The sequence below is a fragment of the Amphiprion ocellaris genome, chromosome 9 (assembly GCF_022539595.1).
Source record: "Amphiprion ocellaris isolate individual 3 ecotype Okinawa chromosome 9, ASM2253959v1, whole genome shotgun sequence".
Taxonomy (NCBI): domain Eukaryota; kingdom Metazoa; phylum Chordata; class Actinopteri; family Pomacentridae; genus Amphiprion; species Amphiprion ocellaris.
The window spans coordinates 22,388,762-22,399,553 of NC_072774.1; the positions used below are offsets into that span (position 1 = coordinate 22,388,762).

At 40.9% G+C, this 10,792-nt stretch overlaps 1 protein-coding gene across 2 annotated transcripts in view; it reads right to left on the reverse strand.

The window, feature by feature from the left end:
• The window catches only part of si:ch73-22o12.1 (nectin-2), an 85,812-nt gene extending 76,747 nt beyond the window's left edge, over positions 1-9,065 (reverse strand). The window contains exon 1 of one of the 2 annotated variants that reach the window (XM_055013619.1): positions 8,588-9,061. In XM_055013619.1, the coding sequence (XP_054869594.1) occupies positions 8,588-8,675 (88 nt within the window). In that variant the 5' untranslated portion in view covers positions 8,676-9,061. Of the gene's footprint in view, positions 1-8,587 lie in introns of both variants that reach the window. The other variant, XM_055013618.1, reaches the window with a different exon arrangement.
• Positions 9,066-10,792: the final 1,727 nt, after the last annotated feature.

A 10,792-nucleotide genomic window follows, 5' to 3' on the forward strand; every position in this document is an offset into this window, starting at 1 on the left:
GAGACAAAGAAGCAACGTTTTACAAACTGGAAGGCAGAAAGGACACAGGAAGGGATTAGCAGAGGAAGAGAAAAGAGAGATGTTGCATTCGTGCAATCATGCCAACAGAGCCAGTTCTAAATGTTTTCAATATCACATAAGGGCACTGCATCATCCCTCGTTCAATACCAGATCAATAGCGCAAACCACCTTCCACCTCGCGAGCTACATTTAGACACATTAAGGTGACTGCTAATGAGCAGCTGTGTGCATGTGTACATGTAGGGACATGGCGAGGAGGACACAGTCAAGGGCCTCATTGCTTAGTTGCACAGAGATCTGCTGAGTACACTATGAAGAGGATTTCAGAAATAAAAGAATGTGACAGAGACAGAAGACAGAAAAGAACAATGACAGAAAAGGGTACAGGCCAGGTAACGGTGATAAAAAGAGAAAGGCTAGTGAAAGCAGTCCTTTACTATCCACAACTGAAGGCTCTTTGGATGTTAAATGTGTGTGTAATGCTTTAAGAAAGGGAGAGGAGGGGGGAGGGAGGTGCGACTAAATTACAAATGAGCTGATAATTCTTGGCCTCGCTAGTTCACTCCCTCGCACAATTTTTTGAAATCCTCCTCTAGCCCCTTTGCCAAGAAGCTGCAACGAGGAATTTGAAATGTCGTCATCCTCAACCCCCCACGTACTACTCTGTCTTTGCGGCTCCTCTTCTGTGATTTTAATACAGCAGGGTCACAGAGACACCCATCTCTCAAGTGCACTCAATTAAGGGGATTTTATTTCAGAATTTGGCTGCCTTTCAATGGATCTTCAATTAGAATTATGGCTCATTCTCCACATTGACTGACCTGGAATAGGTCTGACCTGTATCTCCCTAAATGCCATCGGAAGCTTTTTAGGAAAATGCAAATTTAGGCAGAAGATCTCTTGACTAATGTTGTGGAAGTGTATGTGTGTGACATTCTTTATGGTATTGTATACAAGAGTCTGGCATTCTACTCTAAAAGCAAATGGTGGTCTTCAAACTCTCCATTATCTAGAAACATGTGGTGGTGACAAAACATAATAGAACAGCCTCTTGCGGTGAACTCTTATCAGCGTGTGAGCTAAGGCCCACAGATTTGATGTAGATAACAGTTTAACCCAACCTCTGCCAAGAATGCCACTGACACTCCAGCACAGTTGTGTTTTTGGAAACCCCTCAGTTGCTCATCTCATATTAATAACATTTGGCATTAATTCTAACAGGAGGATTTCTGCTCATTTTACTCTGGATCAGATGGGACTGACTCCAGCAGTCTGGAAACCCCAGGAGCCAAACACAAACATTCCAGTATGAGGCTTTCAGTGACCCCAACACGGGCGGCCATTCACCCAGCGTGTGCATGTATGCTACTGGTAGGGAAGGATTACCAAAATGGAAGCGATTCTGTCACAAACTCAACTCTTGCTACAGGAAAGCCACTAACATTATAACAAGTTGCAGGAAAACATCATTTAGGAGGACCAATTAAATGAGCAGGGAGTGAGGAAAAAAAAGGATGTTCTCAGATCCCACGTCTGCAGAAGATAACAGGGTTGCTGATGAGGGTGATATACTTCATTTCCTTAACGAAAGAATAACGCATGCACTGTCATTCTGCAATACGACGCCCCCGCCTTATTATTGGAACGTCATCTGACTTTTCGTGTAGTTTCATGATACTGCACTTATTCATCACCAGCTGTCTATGCATGTGCGTGGGTGTCTGTGTGTCATTAAATGAGGGCCAGCACACGGTTTAAAATGTAACAAGATGCAGTGACTTGTGCTCATTGACCTCTCACTCTCTTTTCAGATCCATCCATCCAGTCTAATAACATTTGCCAAGTCAACAATAAACCTGATGGATTTGGTTGTGTTTGTGGTCGTTAGTAATGAGGAAGTCTGCAGAGCAAGTAATTAGACTAAAACTAATTGAAGAAAACATTTAAATAAGTGTAGGATATTGAGGATCAGTATTAATTTATTCAATAATGGTTCTGTGTAAACACAAAATGTTTTCAATACATCTGTTAAAAAGTTTCCCATTTGTCACTAGTTAGATGAGAGGTATATCATTTCTAGATAGCCACTAATATACTAATATTGTCACCAAGCTGACATCATTTTTTTCCTAATAGCTTACCTGGTTAAATAACTAGTTAAAACAGAAAGCTATCTACGTTTGGCGAAATAGCAGATATTCACTTAAATCATTTTACAGTTTTGTTACTCAAAATGAATGGGGCCACATACACTTGCATGATTGTATTAAGTGATAATTTTAAGCGCACATTTGTGTCTAAATCACCAGACTGTTAATAGTGACTATACAGGGGAGGAGGAACTTATTAGAATATATGAATATTTATATATTGTTATTGTTATTATTATTATTAATATCACATAATTTAAACAGAGGCCCCATAGTACATGTACATAGCACATAATACATCCAAAACAAGACCTTCTTACACACATAGAGAAAGACACACAAGACCTTTTCAAAATCCTTCTGACATTTACAACGCTGGTGCAAAGGGGCGAGGACAGCTCATTTACATAATAACAGGGCCAAACCATGACACCCATTAACACAGAAAAAACAAAAACAATTCATGACCGAAACTCTTTGCTCCAATAACATTATTGAGATACCAAGGACTTACTTTTTCTTTCTTTATTGTAGATAGAAAAAACTAAAATCCTCTCATGATACATTCCTCTTCATAGACAGAGTAGAGCTCTTTCTCTCTTGTGATGATGAATGGTTCCAGGCTTGGCAGGAATATACTTGTTCATACCATGTGGAGGAAAAGAGTTCGAGCTAATAGTTTGAGCTATTGCATTCAAAGGACTGCCAAAAGAAACATCACTACATTAGAGTCATTGAGTATCTACACCAAGTATGTGTGTGGGAGGGCAGGGTGAGGGCAGCTAATGCTGCAATGACTTTTGAAAATGATTGAAATTTCACAGTATTATCACAAGTTGTATTAGCTGATATCACTGCAGGATTTAAAAAAAAAACTATTCAAATGAGGCTCGTACAGCTCTGGCTGAGAAATCCTACAGCCATGGTGACAGACCACGGTCGCGTGTGGTTTATTTTCCTGTCTGTCTGCATGTTGTTCCTGTCATAAACAGCACTGCCTTGCATCCAAAGAGAGACGGGGAGGAGGGGTCACTTAAACAAAAGCACTGGACAGGAGACAATGAAAGACAGCAGAAAAAAAGAACAAGAACAAGGCCCCTGTATGTACTCAACAGCAGAGGTGGGGGAGGGACAAAGGCTGGGGAGGGCGGGAGGCTTCAAGTGGCGGGTGGGAGAGAGGGGAGGTGGGGTGTAGCCTGTCTAATCAGTTACTGCCTGTTGAGTTTTCCCAGCCAATCCAAAAACTGTGCCATAACCCCGCGCAAAGCAGCAGGCTGCTGAAAAGCCACCTGTTTCCTCAAAACTGAGGAAAGTCATCAAAAGTTGCTCTGCAAATAATGTAGCTTTGCCCGATACTCCCAGACATGCAAATAAAAAGATTGGATTATTTGTGAACAGAGAAGGAAGCCTCTTCCTTCAGCCCTACTTTGAAAACAGCCAACAACACCCTGCACACATGCAGCTTACTCAGCCATAAAGACAATGCCGCTATAGCCTTATCCCCCCCCCCCCCAAACTAAAACTCCGCCTCATGTAAGCCCACTTACAATAAAAACATCTCCATGGTAATGGGCCAAGCCTTTTTGACCCACATCTGTTGTCCCTCACAACCTCGGGTGATAAAAAATAAAATAAATAGATTTTTTTTGTATATACACACACTCGCAGTGCCATGAAAAAGTATTTTTTACAGAAATCTTCTATTTTTGTTTATTTGTCACACTTAAATGTTCCAGATCATCAAATGAATATGTATTGAATATTATACAGCGATAACCCACAAAAAACAACTGCAGTTCATTAAAGATTTATTGAAACCCTATATTAACCCTGGGAAAATTCATCGCGCCTCGAAAGGTAATAACCGGCTGGTTCACCCTTGGAAGCAACAACTGCAGTTAAACGTTTGCGATAGCTTGTGATCAGGAGGGATTCTGGTTCACTCTTCTCTGCAGAATAGTTTTAATTCTGTCACACTAAATGCTTTTCGAGCATTAACTGCCCTTTTAAGGTCTTGCCACAGCATCTCATTTAGATTCAAGTCTGGACTTTGACTCGGACACTCCGAAACCTTGATTTTGTTCTTTTTGAGCCTTTCAGAGGTGAACCTGTGTGTGTGCTTTGGGTCACTGTTATGCTGCATAATCCATTAGCACTTGAGCTTTAGGTCATGAACTGATGGTGGGTATTCTCCAAGAGGATTTTCTGATAGTGAGCAGAACTCATGGCTTCATCAAATATGACAAGTCATCCAGGTCCTGTGGAAGCAAAGAAGCTCCAGAAGAGCACACTACAACCACCATGTTTCGCTGCTGGTGATGTTCTTCTAATGGACTGCAGTATTAGCCTCAAGCCAGATGTAACGAGAAGTTCCACCTTTGACTCATCAGTCCATAGGATGTTATTGCAAAAGTCTTGGGGCTCACCCAGATATTTTTTAGCAAATGCCACATGAGCCTTTATGTTCTTTTTGGTCAGCAGTAATTTGCACCTTGAAACTATGGAATTTGATTTCCACCCTGTGTGTTCCTTATTGTGGAATCATCTAGACCGACCTTAACTGAGACTAGTGAGACCTGCAGACCTTTTGTTCGTCTTGATTTTTTTGTGACATCATGGATTATATATCGACGCGCTCTTGGAGAAATTTTAGTAAGGAAGCTTCCCCAGAGCCTCAGCAATGGCTTCATAACCCTTTCCAGACTGATAAATGTCAATGATCTATTCTTCAATCTATTTGGAACGTGGCATTGTGCTGCTTTTTGAGACCCCGTAGCCTACTTTGCAGCTTGATGATCTGAAACATTTAACCCTTTGATGCGCAACATTGGACAAAAGTGACCCAAATCCAATGGAAAATGGATATCTCCTGACCCACCCTGCACATCAAAGGGTTAAGTGAGACAAATATGCAAAAATAGAAGATATATGCAAATATTTTTCACGACACTGGAGATAAATATAGTTGTAAACAAAAGTTTACATACACTTGTAAAGACCATGTATTTCATGGCAGTCTTGAATTATTCCTAAAACTCCTAATTTTCTATGAATGAATGAATGACTGCAAAAAACAATCATGCACTTTGTTTTTTGTGAATTTATTATAGATCTTCTGGATAGATGAGGTCAAATTATACAGACAGCAACTTCAGTTATCAGTTTTGGAGCTGTAGAAAGACACGCTAATCAAATTTTCTTAGTGGCATTGCCTCTTAACTTCTTATGAGTGTCTCTTCTCTGAGCCAATTTAAATAAGGCCCATTTGATCCACTTATCAGACTCAGTCACAAACATAACGGGGAAAGTCTAAAAAAACTCAGCATGGATTTGAAGAAGCATTTCATTGACTTGAACAAGTCAGGAAACTATAGACCCCAAAATTATCTGTGCACACAATTGTTTGTAAGCACACAGTTCACAGCACAATTGTGTCACTGCCATGCGAGCTATCACCTGCTGCTGAGAGATAAATGGTCAGGATGGTCAAGAGTCAACCAAATATAACCAAAACGCAGCTCGGCAATGAATTAGAAACTGCTGGAAAATAGTTGTGGTTGTCGACAGTCAAATGTATTGTATATCGCCATGGGTGTAGATTCTACCATGCAAGAAGGAAGCTGATCACATGGACAAAGAAAATAAATTAAAAAATGAATTCATCTGTGATCTGATAAAACAAAAATCAAGTTATTTGGCCACAAGTACCAGAAATATTTTTGGGAGAGAGAAGGTGAGGCCTTTCACCCCAATGCAACATACCTACCATCAAGCATAGTGGTGGTAGTATTATACTCTGGGACTGCTTTGCTGTCAGTGTAACTGGTGCTTTACACAAAGTAAATGGAGCCATGAAGAAGCAGAATTACCTCCACATTCTACAGAAAAGCCTAAAATCATCAGTCAGAAGGTCGGATCTTGGATGCAGTTCAGTGTTCCAACAAGACAATGAAAACAAACATCCATCAAAGAGGTTAATAAAAAAGGCTAAATCTGGCTAAAATTAAGGTTTTAGACTGGCCTCCCTAAAATCCCAACTTTAACCCCATCAAAATCCTGTGAAATGTGTTGAAGAAACAAGTCAGTGTCAGAAAGCCAACAAATTTAGTTAAACTGCACCAATTCTGTCAAGAGGAGTGATCACAGATACAATGGGAAGCGTTCCAGAAATGTGTCCAAATGTGCTTAGCTAAGGTGAAAAGTGCCATTTAAATAAATATTTACATTACCGTATGTATATTTTTGACCAGCAGCTTTTGTCATGTTTCCAGAAGACCTATGACAAATCCATGAAAGAGTCCAAATGCATAGTTTTACTCGTGACAAAGACGCATGTGTGTCAGTAATTCCATCATAGAAAATGCATAAACCTTAATTAAAAACCCATTAGATTCAGTATTGATTTTTTACATTGCAGGTAGGCCAGATTACAGTGAAAACTGCACAGAATCATTACACTTCTTGTGCTCTCAGACTCAGGAGGGAAGATGGAGGTAAGTGGTTGCTGTCAAACCTTGAGAGGAAAAGGCAAAGTAAAAATGCAAAGTAGACAAGTGCAAAGTTTCAGTCCCACTGCAGTTGCAGCATAAGCTGCATAGCTTCACTAATGGAGGTCAGAAGCTCACTCTAAATAAATAACTTAAATAAACAAAAACTAAAAACAGTGCTTTGCTTGTACTGGCCAAGCCTTGCGTTCGTACTTGCTTATAAATATGTAAACACTTTTGTTTTGTTTTCCCTTACTTTTACTCCCTCCCCTAAGAGAACGTCATGATCTGTACAATGAAATTGGACACAAAAAAAGGCCCACTGCATGAATAAGTCAAAACAGTGACAGTGCTTATGAGTTGTGATTAAAACACCACCATAATCCCCTACATTACTGTTCCGGACTGAACATTTACACTGTAGCTGTGCCAGGGCGTTAGATCTAGTCCTACATTCTTGCCCCAATTACAGCACAAAACAAATAGCTGGCCTAGCAAAAGAAGAAGAGAAAATGTTGAACTGGTTTCATGCCACACACATTCATATGTTAATAGGTTAACTGCATGCCTGGGACATTTCCTCTCATTTTTGGGCCTGTGGCTGCAGTACCAGTATGCTACCTGAGCAAGTGGACTGGAAAACACGTGAATAATTTAACAGGTGTAAACAGGTTGGCAGAGAGTAGGCGTGGTCTGTGACGTCATTTCCAATAATACTTTTACACATTCATTTCAGTGAATTAAAAGTGGAAGCCTACAAAGAAGTGGCTCACTGACTGAAAAACAGAACTTAGGTTGCAAATGGAAAAGCCAACATGTTTGAACGATTTGTCATAAGCACAAATGATAAAGTTGCTTCCTGTTACTCCCTCTGTACATTAACCCTCCTGTTAGGCTTGTTTCTCAGGAGCAGCAATGATGTCAGCAACCAAAAAATCTATTCCATTGTTAACTCCACTACCAACCATTTCAATCAATATTTAGTGTAACGGTGTTCTTTATTCCTCACAGATCATGGTTCAATGGGGATAACTCACTTGTTATTCAAAAAAAATGCAAGTTAAAACTTTTTTTAATATACATTGGAAAGACCGACATATAAAATACAATAGTTTTACATGACAGATTTTTTAAATTTTATTTTACATTTAGATTTTTTTTCTTTTTATAAAGTGATGTTGATAAATAAACATGAGACACCTCTTCTGCTCAGTGTGACTATGTGAATTTAACCATTTCAATTTTATATGCCACACTTATCAAGCCAAGCAGAAGAAGTCTGATACCCACAAGACAATTTAACTTTTTTTTTTTTTTTTAAACTTTAAAATGGGTTGATTTAACCAGCAACGTAACAGGAGGGTTAAAGAACCCATTTTTTTCTCAACTGAACTGTGACTAATCGATGCTGATGTGCTGATAGAGGTAAGAAGAAAAAAGAAGTGGGGCGCCGAGAAGGAGATGGATGGCTTTAGGGAAAACAGTATGAAGGACAGACTGTAGCAATGACTACAAGAGAGGAGGCCACGAATGTGAGAAGACACTGCAAAACACCTTGCTCCACAGAGCCACACCTTGGTAGGGAAACTGAACATGGCGTTGAGTCACCGACCGAAACTCAGGTCAAAGATTATGCAGCTAGATCAAGCCTGAAAACTCGGAAGTAGTCAGGAAAAACATTACTTTAACTACCTTATCTGACGTCTGCAATCGAAACTCATTAATCTGGAGGATTTGAGCTGAAACGCAGGCCAACATAGAGCGCTAGGAAATCACCTGCCGGATTTTCCCTCTCCTGTCACTGCCCCGACAGGTACTAGTCAGGTTTAAATTAGTCCTCTGTTGAATTATTAAAGCTCGGTGATTACATGACAGGCTGCTCGCACTGGGCTGGACACCGTTAAGTTTTCACAAGTGACCGTTTCTTACCGTGTATCATAAATATCGACGCAATCAAGCAGAGCGGTCCGATCATTTTTGTGCAGTCAGACCAATTTCGGGCGTCACGTCTCGCCATGGTTGATTACGGTCCTCTGTGGGAGCAGGCACCGCAGTCTGTCCGAAATCAATGTGAAATTGGAAGGGGGAAAAAAAACCTTCAGATGTGGGTCAGTTTCGTTGTAATATCTCACTCATTCACGGCACAAAAAAAGAAAAAAAAAACTTGTTTGGCTCCTAGACAGACCAGGGATCCGACAGAGGTTGTTGCTGGAAGTGTCCCTCGCTGCGCCTTGAAGGTGGAGTGAGCTAAAAATGACAGAAATCCTTGTGAGTTGGTCCGGGCAGCGCACAGGTGAATATTTCCGTCAGCTGCTGTCAGGACGTGCTGATGCTCCGCTCCGCTCCGCTCCAACAACTAGAGCCTTCAGTCTGAGCGCGCGGCGGTCCGGCTGTGACTGACTGGTGATGTCATCAGGCTGGGAGGGAGGCGTCACAGTCCTGCTTCCCCAAAAACCAATTAGGACCAGCACTAGCCGGGCTGGGGGGGGAGCTCAGGGAACAACTTGTTGAAACGGCTCAGAGGAACTTCTGCTTGGAAAACGCAACTTTGCACCTGGATAGCATCTGAGCTGTGCGGCAGGTTTGAAACCTGCTCCTACAGCCGGAAGCAGCTCTGCAATCTGTGCAGCATGACTCCAACTGAATGATGAAAATAAACCCCGATCTAATGGGGAAAGGCAACACAGGGATCCCTCTTCTTTCACGGCAACACAATGCATTCACTTCACGCAAGCATTCGTGGAAAACTCACATCATCCAAAAGCAGTATGATTTTTTTTTTTGTTTTGTTTTTACCATCCACCTGGTGGCAAGCATCAGCTCCGGACGCATCGCATGATATATATTGTTTCAAAGTCATCTTGATCGATTTTTAGTCAATGCATCAAATAGAAATTTACATATTAGCAGCAAAAAAAGTCATTCAAACTGGCTTCTGCACGGTTCATACAGTTTTGATGTAGTGCCACGGGATGTGGACACATGATTCCTGCGCCCTCTGCTGTTTGTTTCTACACATACGCATGAGATGAGCTCATAACTCAAACAGCAGATGCAACAAGCAATAAACATTCATTAATGAATAGCAAAAGTACTAATCCAGTGGGCAGTCAGTAAAATCAGATGTAAAGGAAACTGCATCTGTGTGCAGGCTGTGGCAGACTGTTGATCATTTTTTTCCCCCTCTAAAGAATGAACTTCCAATTCATTTTGCCCTATTTTCTTCTAAAGCAGGGTGCATAGAAAAGGCATTATCTGGTTTACGTCTAATCCCTACGCCCAAGTGTTTTACAGCCAATGTAATTACATCTTCATAAGTCCCACAGTTTAAACCGTGCTGCCTGTTTCCCTTCATTCTGTTCTATTTGTCGGTTCCCCTCGATTGTCAATGCTGTACTTCTGAGGTGCAAATTCTAAAGACACTGATAATGTCAGAGGTCAAACAATGTTCTGCGCACCAGAAAAACAAATTAACATTTGATTTTTTTTTTTCTTTTGGACTTCTTTGCCTCTAAAGAGAAAGGAGAGTATCATTTTCATTCCACTCTTTGCCTACTGTAAATTCAGAGACTGTACTTTGCATTGCCATAGATTCATTTGCTGCTATCTTTTGGCGCTATAGTTGAAGGTTAGAGAAGCAGCATATTCACAGAATCTGTGCAGGGATCACCCATTCTTCCACAGTTGCTACTAAATTGTGTGAATTCATGATAGAATAGGAACCTTTAGACAAAGTGGACATGAAATCGAGGATTTCGTGCCTTTCCTCCCCATCATCCACTTTTCATACCCATACCAAATTGCCCTTCACACCTTTCACTGTCTAGATACCACCCACTTTACTTATATAGTACCTATACACTGTTTTCCTTATCATCACACACACCCCTTACAGCTTCCCATCACTGACACTTCATTTCCCTCTTCTCCCTGCTTCCTTCCTTCCTTCCTTTTCCTTTCCCTCTTCCTGTGTTTTTCAATTTCTTTTGTTCACTCGTCCTTCACTGCTGGCTGCTTTTTCATCCCGTTCTTCATCCTCGTGCTCTCTGGGGGTCTGTGGCAGTGATAATGAATCGCATAGTTAACAGATATTAGCTCACTGGCAGTGGATTCATTACACAGAGCCAAGGCTTA